Source organism: Echinops telfairi, unplaced genomic scaffold, assembly GCF_000313985.2.
Source record: "Echinops telfairi isolate 266 unplaced genomic scaffold, ASM31398v2 ScPeMD7_18;HRSCAF=68, whole genome shotgun sequence".
Taxonomy (NCBI): Eukaryota; Metazoa; Chordata; class Mammalia; order Afrosoricida; family Tenrecidae; genus Echinops; species Echinops telfairi.
The window spans coordinates 8,371,757-8,389,626 of record NW_022103915.1 but is presented as its reverse complement, the minus strand read 5'-3'; the positions used below and the strand labels follow the sequence as shown (position 1 = coordinate 8,389,626).

Below are 17,870 nucleotides of genomic sequence, written 5' to 3'. Positions count from 1 at the left end.
GGTAGTGGTGGTAGTGGTGGTGGTAGTGGTGGTGGTGGTGGTGGCAAAGTGCGTCACGCGTTGGGCGGCTTGTGAACAGCAAGATCAGCAGTTCAAAACCACGGGAGCAAGACTAAAGAGTCGCAGCGTCTATGCACAGGGTCTCTATGCAGCAGAACTGACTCGACGGCAGTGAGTGTGATTGGGTCCTTGCTGTTGTTCTTGGGTGCTGTCCACCCAGTTCCAACTCATGGCAACCCTGAAAGCTAAGCCTTCCTCATGTTGGCACCCATCGGTTCAGCCACGGTGCCACTTCATCTTGTCCAGGGCCTTCCTCTGGCATGCTACCCATCTGCTCTACCCAGCACGACGCCCTTCTTCAGGGACTGGTCTCTCCTCAGACGCCAAAGGACATGAGATGAGATCTCGTCACCCTCGCCCCTAAGAAGTATTCTGGCTGCACTTCTTCTGAGACAGTGCTGCTTGTCCTTTCGGCAGCCCTTGGTACTTCCAATCTCCCTTGCTCGCACCATGATTCAAATACCTTGATTCTTCTCTGGTCTTCCTCATTCCATTCCCAACTTCCACACGCAGAGGAGGCGATTGAAAATACCATGTGGCCTGTCTTGTGCAGCAGATTTACCAAATGCAACGTATCATTTTATCTCTTACCACTGCCTCCAGGAGAATGGATTGTGGATCCAAACTAGACAAAATCCTTGACGATTTCAATCTTTTCTTGGTTGGTCATGATGTCACCCACTCTCGATCCTGTGACATACAAGGCACACTCAGTCCTGCACGACCCTCACAATCATTGCTATTGCTCCCTGCTATCGAGTCTATTCTGGCTCACAGCCACCCTGTGGGGCAGCAGTTCTCAACCTGAGGGTCGCAACCCCTTTGGGGGCCAAACAACCCTTTTACAGGGTCGCCCGATTCATAACAGTAGCAAAATGACAGTTAGGAAGTAGCCACGAAAACAATTTGATGGTTGGTGGGTCACCACAACCTGAGGAACTGTATGAAAGGGTCGCAGCATGAGGAAGGTTGAGAACCACTGGTCTAAGGACAGGGTAGAACTGCCCCAGTGGGTTTCCTAGACTGTAACTCTGCAGGAGCAGAAAGCCTCTTTTGTGCTATAGCTGAGCCCATGGCTGCAGCCACTGTGTCATCCGTGTCACCAAGGGGCTTCTTTTCTCATCGACCCGCAGTTCCCCGGGCATGATGTCCTTTCCAGGCATGATGTCCTTTCCAGGCATGATGTCCTTTCCAGGCACGATGTCCTTTCCCTAGGCACTAGGCCCTCCAGACACCATGTGCAAAGGACTTGAACCAACGTCTGGCCATCCTGACTTCCAAGGAGCATTCTGACCGTACTTCCTCCAAGACAGATTTGTTTGTGCTTCTGACAGTCCTCGGTCCTTCCCATCTTCTTCGCCAGCACCGTCATGCCAATGCATCCATTCTCCTCGGTCGCCCTTGTCCATTGCCCAGCTCTTGCCTGCGTAGGAGGCCCTCGGAAAGACCACGGCTTGAGTCAGGAGCGCCCTAGTGCTCACAGTGACGTCTTGGCTCTTTGACTTTCAAGACGTCTGTGCAGCAAACTTGCCCGATGCTGCCACGTGCCAGTCGATGTCCTGACTGCTGGGTGAAGGGGAAGGAGGAGTTCTCTGCTTTGTGGACGCAGAACTTCTGTTTGGGGTCATGAAAACGTCTTAGCGATAGTTGGAGGATGGTTATGCACAATGGTGAATGCAGTGGATAACCATGCTATGTCCTTGAAGTGGCTGTGCTATCTATGTTCCATTATATCTTTATTCGTTCTATGTCATACTGTATGTGGTTATAGTTTTATTTAGAGTGTGTGTGTGTGTGTGTGTGTGTGTGTGTGCGCGTGTGTTTACCGCAGTAGGAAAAGTCAAACTGAGAGAGACTTGCGATCCATCCCCCTGCAGATGAACTATGAGAAAGACGCGTCCACCTACACACAACCGGCCACTCCCTTCCAGAAGAGATTGTCCGAAATGCCCAGGAATTCCATAGGTTGACTCCCTGGATTCCACAGGGCTTGGTCTCCCAGCGGAATGTGCAGAGGGCTGGGGGTCACGTGACTGGGGTGGATGTTGTTGGGGCAGGAATGCATGCTGAACTGACAGGAGGAGAGTGGGAGGAGACGGGGAGCTGCAGAGAGGCCTGGAACTGCTGCTTCTGCAGGCCAGCTGGTGAAGGGGCGCTGACTCACCCACCCACCTCCACACAGGCTTGTGGATGCCAACTGAGTAAGGAGGAGAATCTTGAAAACACCGGGGGCCAAATCCCGTTGCCCCCCCTTGCTAGCTTCTTGGAAGAGAGAGCTCCCTGCTCCCCGAGGAGCATTAACCTCTAGGAAGAAGCTATGGGAAAGGTCTTCAAGATCGTCTGATACATCCCCTCCCTCTCCCAGGGACTGATGGAGGCGACCAGAACCCAGGGCTCTGACCCCAGATCAGTCTCCTCCCATCTCTTGGCTGCCTATAGTCTTAGACACGGGCAGGATACAGGGACAGCTTCTCGGAGGAGGTGGCACTTGTGATTGTCCTGTGAGGATGGCGGTGGGGGGGGGGGGTTAGGGGGCTTGTTGCTGGGCTGGGGCTTGCTGTCCAGGTTCTTTGTGGCTGTCCTGTAAACAGACCAGGAACAGGACGGATGAATGACGAGTAAATGAGCGGCATGGTCAAACCCAGAAGGAGAGGGCGTTGGACCAGCCCCTTCAGAGCCACTGGTTTGGTGTGGGAAACCTTAGAACCCAATACGACAGTGAGGGGCAGTGGTTACGTGTTGGGTTCCTAACCGCAAGATCAGCCATTTGAAACCACCAGCGGCTCCCCAGGAGCAAAGAGGGGGCTTTCTAATCCCATCAGCAGCTGGAGTCTCTGAAACCCACAGGGCAGTTCTACCCTGTCCTACAGGGTCGCTATGAGTCGCCAGTGAGTTGGGTTTGGGTTTGTTACCGTAAGGCATCATGGTTACTGCTGTGCTGCTAGATGTAGGTCAGCAGTTTGAAGCCCCCATCCGCTCCTTGGGAGAAACGTGAGGCTTTCTACTCCCATGAAGAGTTTCAGTCTGCTGCGGAGCAGAGAGGAGGGAAGCGCCGGCATCTACCCAGCACTCAAAGCATCAAGCATCGTTCTCCATGCTTGCCCTCCCTAACCTGCTTTATTCTCAAACCCACCCCCGAGAATAGGTGCTATACTGACCCCCACTTTTCAGGTGAGTGGAGCCGGGGCCCTGAGTGATGACCCTGCTTGTCCAAGGTCTGGCATGTGTGGGAACTGGGATTCCAACCCGGGTGTGGATGTCTCACCCAGTGGAGCCCCAGATGCCCCTGGTTCCAGCCCCTGGCCTGTCTCCAGGCACCTGACCCACCCCCACAGTCACACAAACTCATGTGCTAAAGCACACAAACACATGCACACACTGGCCTCTCCTCTGTAGCCTACCTGCCGAGCTCCTCTCGGGGCCCAGACCAAAGGTGTCTGTGGACACTGAGAGAAAGGGCACCCCAAGGGTGACCCAGGAAGGCTCAGAGCTGGGGGGTTAGTGGGGTGGGGGCTGGTGTCTCAGTAAGAGCTGCCCAGATGGGCTGCTGCCCAGAGGGCCTGGTCCTTCCAGGATCTCTGCCAGGATCCCTGGTGGCACAGTGGTCAAAGTGCTCAGCTGCCACCTCAAAGGTGATGGTTTGAACCCACCAGCTGCTCTGAGGGAGAAAGCTGGGGCACTTCCGTTTCCCTTTAGAACAGTGGCCTTGGAAGCCCACAGGGGCAGCCCTCCTCTGCCCTGTAGGGTCACTCTGAGTCGGAATGGACTCCTGGCCAGTGGCTGTGGGTTCCATGACCCCTGCGTGCCTCCCTCCCCCTGTCCCCATGCATGACCCCCCCCAACCTGATCAGCAGAGAGTCTGAGCTGCCCTTTGACAGCCTCCTGCGCTGCTGCTGAGCTTCTTCACAGCACCCCCTGCTGGCCAGGTACAGGCAGTCCTGCAAGCCCTCTCATCCCTCCGATGTTCCAGAGAAGTGTGTGTGTTTATGTGTGTGTATGTGTGCTTGGGGGCGGGGACTTGTCCTGTGGTCAGTGGAGGCCTGTGAGTGGGAGGGAAAGGGCCTGAATCCAAGCCTTGCCCCTGAGCAGCCGTGAGAGCTTCAGCCACAGCAGACTGGACCGGGTGCCGGTGAAAGTGAGTGTGTGACACGCCAGGAGTTAGAATCTGAAGACCACTCCCACCTAGTCCGGCAGTTACTGAGCCACTGCCCACCCCCCCACCATACCCCCCACCCCCGCCATTTTCCCATGAGACGCTAAATCGCATGGTGGCCTCTCTGCTCGGTCCTCCTGGGTCCCTGTGAGTCAGAGTCCACTGGCCGGCAGTGGGCGGGTGCGTGGCGTCCGTGCTCAGTGGGCATGGAGGCCAGGTTTCAGAGGAGCGAATGGTCCAGGCCTGCGTCGAAGAAAGGGGCTGAGCTGGCTTGGGTGGCCGTGGTCCGTTCCAGCTCTGGCCTTGACGCTAACTTGCCGATGGGCATGGTGATTTCACCTGGTTATAGAGCACAAAGGAGCCCTGGGGTGCGCTGGTGACGTGCCAGGTTCCTAAACCCAAGGTCAGCAGTTCAAACCCACCAGCCGCTCTGGGAAGGAAAATGTGGCAGTGTGCTTCTGTAAAAACTGCAGCCATGGAAACCCCTTAAGGCACCTCTACTCCATCCGGTAAGATAACAGGTTGGGTTGGTTCGGTTGGTTTGATTTGGTTTGGTTTATAGCACAAATGTTTTTCAGGAGCTTGGGTTGTAAGAAAACATAGTAGCAGACATAACAGAGGGCAGAGATGAGGAGCTCTAAATATAATCGTGTACACACACACACACACACACCTGACTTGCACAAATACCTCTCACATACATCACATCCCTCATATACATATGTATACATGAACACCCTCACCCACTTCACACACACACACACACACACACACACACCCCTCACATTCACAGCGCGCACACCTCACACTCACATCACAAAGGTGTGTGTGTGGGGGGGGGGGGGGGGCGGCTCTGCTCAGGCCTTTCCGTGGCTCTGACTTCACAGAAGTGGATCCCTAGGCTTCCTTCGGAGGTGTTCCTGGGCGGGTTTGAACCTTCCATCTGGTTAGTAGCCAAGGGCTCCTAATGGAATATCAACAAGTGTATTGAAATCGACTGATTTCAGCCAAGAACCAGCCAGAGCACCGGGCCCACTTTCGACCGGAAAGGGAAGCGTCGGCGAGGCTGGAGAGGTGCTGGAGACACCCTAGGCCCCACTGAGACTATTTCCCTGACCTAATCCGGACTCGCTCAACGATCCAGGGTTGTTTACTGCCCGGTCCATACGCCTCACTTGGGAAAACACTCGCTGGCTCTCACAGGCAGCCACAAAACATGAAACATGAGGTGGGTCCAGGGGACTGCAAGGCCAGGGGGATCCTCCATCGGAGGCCAAACCCACCCCTGGGGAAAAGGATGCTGGGTGTTGCCCCCTCAGACCTGGATTCTTGGGGACACAAAGCAGGTCTTCTCCGAGGTAAAAGTGGAGTGCAGCTCCTGAGAGCCAATGTTTATGCGATGGAGGAAGAGTGGTCTGTTTAAAATCAGCCTTCTTGGACAGAATCCTGAGGCAGGAAGGGTACAAGTGAATCACCGTGTTGGACAATCCCACTGAGGCTCCAGTCTGACAAATGAGGGAACGCCCGCTGCCCGGTCATCTCTCCTGAAGACTGGGGTCGGTCTCGGGTCGCCCCTAGCCTAGGGAGGAGGGATGCAAGGCCATAGAGGGCCATGAGCTTGCCCAAAGTCACCCAGTGACTCACACCCGCTCTGGACAGCCCCCCCCCTCATTCCTTTCTTCCTCAGACTTTCTAAGCCCAGGATAAATGAGCCAGGGCTTCAGAGAGGAAGAGAACGCACATTCCAAATATGAGATTTGTTTTGTTTTACTTTTTATTGGGTGAAAGGCCACTGAGTAAACTAGTTTTCCACTTGATCATTTTGTACACATTCTGTCCAGTGGTGTTGATGACAATACCCTAGTGCAGCGGTTCTCCAACGACCCTTTCACAGGGGTCGCCCGATGAACTAGCAACGAAAATACCTTTATGGTTGGGGGGGTCACCACCACATGAGGAACTGTCTGAAAGGGTCACGGCATTGAGAGCGGCTGCCCTAATGGTGTTCCCTGTTTCTTTTCGCCCCTCTTCGCTGCTTTGTGTGGGGGCAAATGCTGGCCCCTTGACTTGTAGGATGGGTTCTAAGAAGTGTGTTCCTCCCTGCTGTGATTGTGCACACTGGTGATGGTGTGGTTGTTAGGTGCCGTCGAGCTGTTTTTGACTCATGGTGCCCCTGTGCACAACAGAAGGAGACACTGCCCGGGCGTGCGCCGTCCTCACACTGGTTCTTAGCTTCGAGCCCATCATTGCAGCCGCTGTGTCCGTCCATCATGTCGAAGGCCATCCCCTTTTTCATCGCCCCTCGACTTAACCAAGCGTGATGTCCTTCTCCAGGGACTGGTCTCTGCCGACAACATGTCCAAAGGACGTGAGACAAAGTCACACCATCCTTGTCTCTCAGGAGCGTGCGGGCTGGACGTCTTCTAAGACAGGTCCTGCTTGGTCTTTGGGGAAGCCGTGGTACCCTCAATATCCTTCACCGACAAGGATTCAAACGCATTGACTGTCTACCTTTTATGGAATATCAACAAGGGCATTGAAGCCCACTGAGATCCCAGGAACCGGTCAAAGCACCGGGTCCACTTTCGACTGGATAGGGAAGAGTGGCTGAGGCTGGAGAGGTGCTGGAGACACGCTGGTTGATATACAGTTCAGTTCAAGGCTTGAAGGGGTCCTGGGGCCACAGTCTTAGGGGTTCAAACAGTCTCTGTCAAACCAGTAGGCCTAGTCTTTCTAAAATTTTGAGTGTTGTCCCACATGTTCCCCACTCTACCCAAGACTTCCTAATGCGGTCCCTTTTAGAGTGGTTGGTGGTGGTCTCCTCTCTGGGCACCATCTAGTTCTTCGGGTCTCAGGGTTGTGGAGACTGATCTTCATGGGCCCCATTAGCCCTTTAGGTGAATTGTTTCCTTGAGTCTGGTTTTTCTTCGCTTTTCAATGCTTCAGACAGGGGTGATTGCGTCTTCGATATGGCTACTCATGAACTTTTAAGCCTCCAGCCACTACTCAAAGTAGAATGTAGACCATGGTCTTTGTGGGTTGCTGTGCCCATTGACCTTGATGTCCCATTTCCTCAAGATGTTTGGGGAGCGTTAAGAAATCTTCATAACATTTCCTCGAATTGCGCTACTCCATTCTCAGCTCTGTTTGCAGCGGAGGTAAATGCGTTCGTAGAAAGAGCCTCTGCCAAGCCTCTGTGTATCCATGAATGTGGCCACATTGGCTTTCCCACACCTGATCCACCTCCATGTCTCTGTGTCTACTCCCACCTGTACATCCTCATTGTGACTGTCAACATGGGCTTGTGTATGAACCGCTATTGACCTCCGTGCCCTTGACCTCTCCTTCTCCTCCTGCCTCTGTCTGAGCCCTGCTTTGCTGACCTGATGAGAAGAATTGTATTTGAGGCTGTTTACAAAGCGGAAGCTAAAAAGCTTACGCATCCGAATCAACTAGAAGACCATGGGAGGAACTCTGGAGGTGAGGAGGGGACAGAAGAGGTTCAGGGGTAGAATCCCCACCTTCCTTTCAGGAGACCCGGGTTCCATTCCAGTCAACCCATCTCCTGCACAATCACCACCTGGGTGCCGGTGGAGCCTTGTGTGCTGCGATGACGTTGAACAGGTTTCAACAGAGCACCCATACAAGAACTAACTAGGGAGAAAGGCCTGGTTAGCTACTTCATCTCATATCAGATGCGCCAGGAGCCACGTGGATTGGTGACATCGCTAGGGTTGGGATCACCCAGTGCAGTAACTGATGGCACCTCTCCCCACCCTGCAGGCCTCCTCCCATACCAGACCATATGGAGCCCTCGTTGTTGTTGTTATTGTCGTCGTCGTTGTTGTTGTTAAAGTACCATTGAGTCGGTTCAGACTCATAGTGGCCCTACGTACAACAGAACAAAACACTGCCCGGTCCTGCACCGTCCTCACAATTGTCCTTCTGTTTGAGCCCATTGTCACAGCCGTATGTCAATTCATCTCTGCAGGGCCTTCCTGGTTTTCACTGCCCCTCTGCCAAGCGTGCTGTCCTTCTCCAGGGACACGAAGTACGTGAGACAAAGTCTGGCCATCCTTACCTCCAAGGAGCACTCTGGTGTACTTCTTCCAAGACAGAGCTGTTTGTTCCTTTAGCAGTCCGTGGTACTTTCACTATGCTTCGCCAACATCGTAATCCATGTCCAACTTTCCCGTGCCTGTGAGGAATCCATAATCCTGTCGATAGTCAATGTTAGAATAACACAGGTTGATAGAGCTAATATGAATACTAACAACAAAATTCTGCTGTTAAATCCCTCGGCGTGAAGGCACAGCATTACTGTTTACAGCATTATGTGATGTTTCTCTTTCTTTTCCTGTATTTACGACTTCAGTCTCCAAAAAGAGCGGTTGGTGTCTTTTCACAAACACCGTTTACCACAATATGTAACAAAACTCAAAAAAAAAAAAGGAAAGGCAAAGCTCACTGCCATCCAGTCGATGTTGACTCGTAACTAAAGCACCGGAAAATGTGACGAAATCAGGGCCATAAAAGCCCAGGAAACAGTGTGTGCAGACAGAACCACGTGACTCGCAATTGAGTAATAATGACCTGCGTGTGTTAGGAGACTCAGAAAGTAAATAAGTTACCCAGGGCTCAAGGAGAAAGAAAATGTTTTGAAAATGATGATGGAACGTGTGTACAAATGTGCTTCATACAAGCGATGTATGGGTTGTTCTAAGAGCTGTAAGAGCCCCCCATAAAAGGATTATTAAAACAAAATTTTAAGTAAATTAGCATCAAGTTTCAGCCTTGTGGGTGTGGTGCTAGATGCAAGCTGAACTAACCAAAGGCAAAAGGAAACTGTTTGGGGTTGTCAAAACTAACAACCAGAGCATATTTATTAAAAAATAACACGTGTCTGCCGGAACACTGCACCAAAATGTCACAGTCAGTCCATGGGTGGCGTGCCCACTGACAGTGTCACGCACCCTCCTTGGGCCCCACTGACGTGGATGACAGCCACCAAGAGACAGCAGACTTGGGGGCAGCGAGCAGCCCCCCAAAGCTCAGACAACAAAGAAAGGCCTGGGCCCACGGTCACCCCTGGCCCAGGCCTGAGAGGCAGGGGTTGAGCACCATTGCAAGAATCAGGAGACCAACCCCCACCCCCATATGAGCTGGCACCTTGGTCCCAGCACAGCTGGGTGCTGGGGTCTCAAAAGGAGGAGCTGGGGGGACAGAGCTGTCGCCCTCCTCATCTCCGCGTTCCCTCCTGTCTCCTGATGGTGCCCCATCATCCCTCAGTCCTGTGGTCCCCAGCTCCCTCCTGAGGTGGAGGCCAGGGAGGAGGAGGGAGAGGGTCCCACAACCGCTGTCTTAAAGACTAGAAACAGCAAGTCAGTCAGCTTCTGCCAGGTCCTCAAAGCCCTGTGTCCCACATCTGGAGACCGAGCTGGGCTGGAGAAGCCCGGGGTGTGTTTTGAAAATGAAAACAATGTTTACAGTCATTAGGGAACACTTAGGATCTGACTGGGCTGATTCAGCCAGATCTGGGGACACCCAACCTGGTGGACCCACAGCAGAGGTCAGGGAGTAAACCGGCCACCCAGGAGGCCCCGGACTTACCTGCACTTCTGGAAATGGAAGGAGAGGCCCTGCAGGTAGACAGAGTGTGAGGGAGGCCACGGGAAGCCAGCACACAGCAGGGGATGCTCATTGCAGTCTGGTCAATTCAGACTCCTGGTGACCCTGTAAGTCTTATAGATTGGCCCTTATGGGTTAGTCGCTGTGCTGCTAACTACAAGGTCAATGGTTCAAACCTACCAGCCCTGCCAAGGGGGAAAGAGGAGGTTGTCTGCTCCCATAAAGATTGGCTGTCTTGGAAATCTCCCACAGGGTCGCTGTGAGTCGGAATTGGCACAATGGGTTTGGTCTGGGGGCTCTTTTCAGAGTAGATGCCACCTGTTTCTCCCAGGGAGGGGCTGCGGGGAGACAACGCCGACCTTGCAGTAAGCAGCCGAGCACTTATCCCCTGTGCCAGTGGCACTGCTTCAGCCATAACAGAACCACCGCCAAACTCACGTCCATGGAATCCGCTCTCTCTCCCAGCAACACTGTGGACAGGGCCGAGCTACCTCTGTGGGCTTCTGAGGCTGCAGGTCTTTATGGGACCAGAAAGCCTTGTCTTCCTCCTGTGGAGTGGCTCATGGATTTGAACTGCAGACCTTGTAGTTAGCAGCCTAATTTACAGCCCATACAGTACATCACAACAACAAAACACTGATGTTGAACGGCTTTTGACTCATAGTGCCCCTATTTAGGATCTCCGAGACTGTATGTCTTCAGAAGAGCAAACAGCCTCCTCTTTCTCCCTCGGAAAGAGGGTTGGAACCGCTGACTTTGAACTGCTTACCCAACCAGGGCTACCAGGGTTAAAAGCAGTGATTAATTCATAGCAATTCTTTAATAGCAATTAACTTAAAGCGATGATTCATGAGTCATCACTTTGAACCAGCCTGGGTGGAATAAGCCTCTTGCAACCCGCTGCTCACCCCAAGGTGGGCAGTTAGAACCCCACCAGTGGCTCCGTGGATGAAAGGCCTGGTGATTTACCGGGTTGCCTGGCTGAACAGTTCCACTCTGTCACCCTCCAGCCCCCATGAGGAAAGGGAGACTCGATGGCAGCCACCAGGGTGATGACAAGCGACTTCTAACGTGTCCTTGGCCTCTGACTCTGGTCAGAGGCCTTGCCATGGCCCGGGCCGGGCCAGTCAGAACGAGGAACTTCCAGGTCCTCCTGTGCTCCCCAGAGTCCCTCCTCCTTCGCTGTTCCCCCAACAAGGGCTGCGTGGGGCCCCACCCTCATCTCTGCTTGGGGGCCTAGGCACCCCTTCCCCAGGACCTGGCTTCTGTAGGGTGCAGCCTCTCTTCTACCATGTGCATCTCCCTCAATGCCGACTGGCGGGTCTTCATCTCCTATGACTACTTCGGGGGCACTGAGCTGCTGGGAGCCCTAGACCCAGTGTTGCAGCCCCTCTGATTGAGTGAGTCACACCGGGAAAGGACAGCTCTGTGATTATGCCTATGTACACACACACATGTATGTCCGTGCCCATGCACACACAGGCACAGGTGTGCATGCACACATGCATGGATGCGCATATGAGACCATGTGGGCTTGTGTGTGCACATGCACACATATGGCACATCTGCACACATGCATGGGAACATTCACACACTTACACATGCAGATATAACTGTATGCACACACATGCACGCATGCATGGGAACATTCACGCATGTACATATGCAGACATGACTATATGCACACATGTGCACCTCAGGTGTGCCTGCCCTTCCGGGGCAGGAGTGGGTGGTCACTTGGAACCCAGAGAGAGCAGGGGGGTGGAACCATAGCTGGGATGAGTCTCACCTGCAGGTTTCCCCCCAGTGTGAGCTGACAGGATGCCCCCTCGGGCCACCTCGTTTCCCTCTGTGGGGCTGGCATGGGGCTTCTGCTCCCACGAGGGTGGGAGAAAAGATGAGCAGGAAGAGACAGAGATAAAGGCTTGTCCATGGAAGAAGTCCCACCTGATAGCAAGTGTACACCCCCCCCCCTCCAGGGCTCAGGTGTGCTCCCAGACTCAGGTAGTAGTGAGCACCACTCAGGCTGAAGAGCCCCGGAAGTCCTAAGTCCTCTGTCCTAAGTCCTTTCTGACACAAGTTAAATAGTTCTTCTTTCCCACTCTGCCTGCCTGTTTGTATCAGTCTCTTAAAGACCCCATCGTCGGTGTGGTCAGCCTGAAGGCAGGGACGCAGCGGACATCGGGCGTGTGAATAGCTCAGTTGTCGCACATGGTCATCGATGAACATTGTCCGACTTCCCTGTGGATCAGGCGGCGTTCAGTAAACCTGGACTCCGGCAAGTGAGCATCTGAGAAAGGTGGCATCAGCACGGGCAGGCTACCACATTGTACATAGTCGTGTTACTAAGGTACAGAGAAATACCAGTCGTCAGTGGGTTTGTGGTAACTACTACGGATACACTTGTGCTCATCTGTGTCTCTCTCTCTTTAGGCTCAAGGCTACTCTGGATCCTGCCTCTCCCTGCCTCCTCACTCCAAGACAGAGCTTGCCCTCAGCCCTGATCAGTCCCTGAGCTCCAGGCCAACCTCAAAGCACTTCCAAGGTGACAGGGTCAAGTCTAAGCTCATGAGCTGTCCTTCTAAGCCAACCCCAGCCCCTGCTCCTTTCTCAGTAGACAGCAGTTCCCAGAGGTCATTCTTCATGCCTCCTCCACGTCCACCTGTGTCCAACCTTCCCCAGGCATGTCCGTTCTGCGCTCCAAGCACCACTGGAACCCGTGTCCTCTTGGTCTCCCCCACCCCTCTCCATCTAGACCAGCGACCACCTGGACCTGGCACACAACCTCACCAGTCTTCTTCCTGCCTCGGGGCCTTTGCACTTGCTGTTCTTGCTGTCAGCACTCCCTTCCCATCCCCATCCTTTCACCCATCACGCAAGTCTCATCACAGCCCCAGCTCTGGTTAGCACCCACGGGAAGCTGTCCTGAGAGCTTTTACAAATCAGCCCTGATGGCATCCATTGTAGGTTAGCCATTGGGCTCCTAACTGCCAGGTGAGCAGTTCGAAACCATCGGCTTCTCGGGAAAAAGCTGAGTCTTTCTGCTCTTGTAAAGAATCACCGTCTCGGAAACCCACAGGGACGGTTCTGCTTTGCCCCATGGGGTCGCTCTAAGTCACCACTGACTCGATGGCAGTGAGTGTGCCCCTTTGGATCACCCCATGGCTGTCAGAGTGATGTCTGCTTTCTCCCTGAGGCTGCTCCTGGAGGACAGAGGCCGCCTGTCCTCATCTCCACGCCCCCAGCACCACAAGCCATTTCCGGCTCACAGACTGCCCCCTTTGAGTTTCCAACACTGTAAAGATCTACCGGCGCAAACAGCCTCATCTTCCTCCCATCGAGCAGCTGGTGGATTCAAACGGCTGAAGTGTCGGTTAGCAGCCCGGTGTGTAACCACTACCCCGCCAGGGTTCCCAGTGGACTCCAAATCCAATCTCAGCATAAGTAGACACACACACACACACACACACAGAGAGTACACAGCAGGGGTGGACTTCACACTGACCTGTAAAGGGGGTGAGAGAATCCTGAGTGGCACAAAAGGTTACGTACGCAATCCCCTGTTAGCCAAGGCGGGGGTGGTTTGAGCCCACCCAGAGACATTTCCAAAACAGACCTGGTGCTCGGCTTCCTGAGATCACAGCCTGGAAGACCCCATGGATCAGTTCTCCGCACACACGGGCGGTCACCAGTCAGAATCGGCATGGTACCACATGACACCCAGGGTCTGATGAGGGGAGAGGCAGCTGCAGACCCTCACCCCCTGCCAGAGCCGAGAGACTGTGTGTCTGATGCCCCCAGCCGCCTTCTAACCACCTCCTCTCCTCCAGGAGTCCGGGGACGGAACCACAGCCCACTCTGGCCGTAAATGTTGTCTGCCTGGAAAAGACCCGTGTTCTTGTTCTCTCATGAGGACCTGGAGCCCACCTCAGCCCCCTTCAGGTGAGTCAGAGATCCCTCCATTGACTGCTTCTGGAGGGTGGGGGACCGTCACAGCAGGGCTCGGGGATGAAGGGCCTGGTTCTTCCTTCATCTCCCGGGCAGCCCTAACCCACGGCCATGGAGTCGAGTTTAACTCGTGGGGACCCTGTGGGAGAGGGTAGAATTGTCCCTGAGGCTGTGAGTCCTCACAGGAGCAGACAGCCTCCTCCTTCTCTGGTCGGTTTGAAGGGCCAGCTTGCGGTGAGCAGCCCTGTGGGTCACCCACTGCACCAATATGAGACCCAAACGGTTCAGGAGACCAGTGTTCGAATCCCCTGGTGGAACCAGGGAGCAAGTTGCTCTATGGGGCCCAGGGGTGGGAAGCAGAGAGGAAGCCTTCCTGGATGAACTTGGAAATGAAGATCAAAACCTAATCCCTCAAATCTCCACTCAGCTGATCAGACAGGAACCCAGGGTCCCCTGGAGAGACAGGATGTCTCCAACACACTGGTAGCTTCTAATGGACGGCCAGTACCTGCTGAGGAGAGAATTGTGGTGTTGGGGGGAGTGGGGGTCACAGAGTCAGAGGGCTAGGAAGCTGACCAGCTGAGAGACGCTGAGCTCAGCCTGTGGCATAGGTCTCCTCTGGAGTTGACTGATGACCATCCCGGCTGGGGTCCATAGAGCTCTCTCACCCCCAATTCTGTACTCCCCAAGTCACCTCCTGATGGTTCTAGGGCTCCAAAGAGCCAGCCTAGGTCATGAGGGCCATCCTGCTGGGAAATGAGCCAATGGCGTGTGGGGCTGGGTATCAAGTCCTGTCTGTGATGAGTGGGACAATGACAGGGGACTGAGGCACTGAGTCTGTGGGTCTCTGGAGCTGCAGAAAAGAGGGCCCAGGGCCAGACCAAGGGGACTGCTTGGGGGTCCCTGAGGACTATCAGGCTTCCTGGTGCCTCCTGGCCCCATGCATTTGATCTTGCCTAGTCTCCTAGACCACCCTCAGCACCCAAGCACCCCCTCCAGGGGAGAGAAGGGAAAGAAGGTGTGACCGCGTGTTCAATCCAGAGGCAGAGGCGAACAGAGCAGCCTCTGAAAGTGCCGTACGCTGGGTCATGAGCCTCGAATGGCTCCTGGTTGCCCATAGAATCAAGCACCACCTCCTCTTCCTGGTATTCAAGTTCCCCATCCTCCGCGCCGAGCACCCGCCTCACACCCTCCACTCAGCCTAAGTGAGGGGGCCAGCCTCTTGGATTCCACTGGGCACCTTCCGCCCCTCTCTCTGCCTTTACCGGTGCTCTGCCTGGATCTGTCAGTCCACCCATCATCCTTCTCGGTATCTCTGACACAGGAGCAAGAACTCAGCAAGCCTCGCCGGCATTGAACACCCCTTTTCTAGGAGGCTAACAGACATAAATCATTATCCAGATAGTGTCGAGTATGTGTTGGAACGAGTGCCACTGGGGGGCTTCATGGACATTGTCTCTAGTCCCACCCTGACCCTGAGAGGTAGATTTTTATCATTCTCCTTTGACAAGGTAGGCTAGTGAGGTCCAGAGAGGTAAAGTAACTCCCTCCACAGGTCACACAGCTCATGAACGAAGGGCCCGGCCTTTGAACCCAGGAGGCCCGTCTGGCTCCACCATCCTGACCATCATCAATGGGCCCGAAGGGACACAGGATGCTCACATTTGTCAGGAGACATCTGGGCTCCTAGCAGACAGGGTGGCAGCTGGACCCTGGCCCTGGGGCCTGGCTGGCATCTCTCTGTCTTGCATGGCTCCTTTTTTCGGTAGTGAAGAGCTCACGTGGACCCAGTCTCATGATGGCAGCCCCTTTGGGAGAGGTCCATGTCATAGGAAGGAGGTGTTGGGGTGGCCTCCATCCCAAGATGTGCGATATCAGCCCCCACAACTGAATGGGTCCAAGGGGGCGGTTGTGTATTTGGGGGGTAAATTAAAGAAACATCAGACAAGATAGAGCATGCAAGGGCTCACCTCTGCCTCTATGACTTCAGGTCCACGCAGAGAGAGAGATTATATTTCCAACAACAGCTTATGTATTCTCGGGTCATGCAAGCCCCCCAATTACAGGTAACCACAGACATAACAAAATGGGCTGTACCCTAACCCTAAAGGTCCCTGAGTACATAGGAGGAGTAACCTAACACCAATGCTCAGGGCAGGTAAAGGGGGAGTGGCTGTCTTCAGAGTCCAGAAGGCAATAGCACATGTCTGCTCCTATAGTTAAAGCTACCGGCTACATAGCAATCAGCCATGTGTCTGTAAGAGGTAAATTTAAGGCAGCACTATAATGGGAGGATATAGTGGGGAACAATATTAATTATGAGAATGTGATTGGGACTCACCTCCCACTCACAAGGGTGACGGCCTCTCTCCACCCCAGAAACCCAGCCTACCAGGCTTCTTACAACATGAGCTTAAAGGCTTCATCAGCACACTCTTCCTTCCTGTTCTCCGTTTCCCACACCGAGAGCTGCAGGGAGACCCGGGTCCAATCCCATGACTGTTAGCACTGATGAGGGGGCCCTGGTCGCAGAAGCAGCCAGGGGAGCCCTGATTTAGGAACCTGGGGTTCCAGTTTAGGCTCAGTGAGCAGAAGGGTGGGGGGAGTCTCTAAAGCCCCAGGGAGGCAGGCAGGCCAGGTCACCTGACCCCAGAAAAGGGCACGAACTCCATTCTGGCTTCACCTTCCACAAGCTGCAGCTGCGTCATTGAAAAACTAAAGAAAGGAACCATTCGAGCTCACAGCCCCCCCCCTCCCCCCGGGTTTGGAGCAGATCTTCTTGGAGGTAGGGTGGGGGTCCTTCGTTTTTATGTGTGAACATAGCTCACCAGGCCTTTCTTCCCCGGAGCTGCTGGGTGGGTTGAAATTGTCGAACAGGGCGCCCTCATTCCCCTCTCCTACCATGCCAGCCGGGGCGTGTAAACAGCCTCTTCCCCACTTTCTTTCAGTGCCGGGATGCTCAACGTCACCTCGACAGTCCTGGTGCCCGCTCTGAACGCGACCCTCGCCCCAAGCAAAGACTGCCCCCAGTCGGAGTGGTGGAGCTGGTTCAACAGCAACCAGGCCCCCTTCCTCTGGGCCATCTTCATCCTGGCCTCGCTCGAAAACATCTTCGTCCTCAGCGTCTTCTGCCTGCACAAGAGCAGCTGCACGGTGGCAGAGATCTACCTGGGCAACCTGGCGGTGGCTGACCTAATCCTGGCCTGCGGGCTGCCCTTCTGGGCCATCACCTTGGCCAACAACTTTGACTGGCTCTTCGGCGAGGTCCTGTGCCGCGTGGTCAACACCGTGATCTACATGAACCTGTACAGCAGCATCTGCTTCCTGATGCTGGTGAGCATCGACCGCTACCTGGCGCTGGTCAAGACCATGTCCATGGGCCGCCTGCGCGGCGTGCGCTGGGCCAAGCTCTACAGCCTGGTGGTGTGGGGCTGCACCCTGCTGCTGAGCTCGCCCATGCTGATGTTCCGCACCATGAGGGACTACAACGAGGAGGGCCACAACGTCACCGCTTGCATCATCGCCTACCCGTCTACCACCTGGGTGGTGTGCACCAACGTGCTCTTGAACCTCGTGGGCTTCCTGCTGCCCCTGAGCATCATCAGCTGCTGCACCGTGCACATCCTGCGCGTGCTGCGTAACAACGAGATGCAGAAGTTCAAGGAGGTGCAGACGGAGCGGAAGGCCACCATGCTGGTCCTGGCGGTGTTGCTGCTCTTCGTGGTCTGCTGGCTGCCCTTCCAGGTCAGCACCTTCCTGGACACCCTGCACCGACTGGGGCTCATCTCCAGCTGCCGGGACGAGCACATCATCGACGTCTTCACGCAGATCGGCTCCTACCTGGGCTACTGCAACAGCTGCCTCAACCCTCTGGTCTACGTGATTGTGGGCAAGCGCTTCCGCAAGAAGTCCTGGGAGGTGTACAGGGGGCTGTGCCGGAAAGGGGGCTGCGGGCCGGAGCCCCCCAACATCGAGAACTCCCTGGGCACACTGCGCACCTCCATCTCGGTGGACCGGCAGATTCACAAAGTGTCTGAGTGGGCGAGGGGCAGCCAGTGAGAGGTGCCCACCCCTAGCCCCC

General features: G+C 54.7%; 1 protein-coding gene across 2 annotated transcripts in view; it reads left to right on the top strand.

Moving 5' to 3' along the window:
* Positions 1-17,853, top strand: part of BDKRB2 (bradykinin receptor B2) — a 28,748-nt gene extending 10,895 nt beyond the window's left edge. The window contains exons 1-4 of one of the 2 annotated variants that reach the window (XM_045288161.1): positions 12,169-12,191; positions 12,275-12,386; positions 13,672-13,783; positions 16,738-17,853. In XM_045288161.1, the coding sequence (XP_045144096.1) occupies positions 13,710-13,783; positions 16,738-17,848 (1,185 nt within the window). In that variant the 5' untranslated portion in view covers positions 12,169-12,191; positions 12,275-12,386; positions 13,672-13,709 and the 3' untranslated portion in view covers positions 17,849-17,853. Of the gene's footprint in view, positions 1-12,168; positions 12,192-12,274; positions 12,387-13,671; positions 13,784-16,737 lie in introns of those variants that run through there. The other variant, XM_004698784.2, reaches the window with a different exon arrangement.
* Positions 17,854-17,870: the final 17 nt, after the last annotated feature.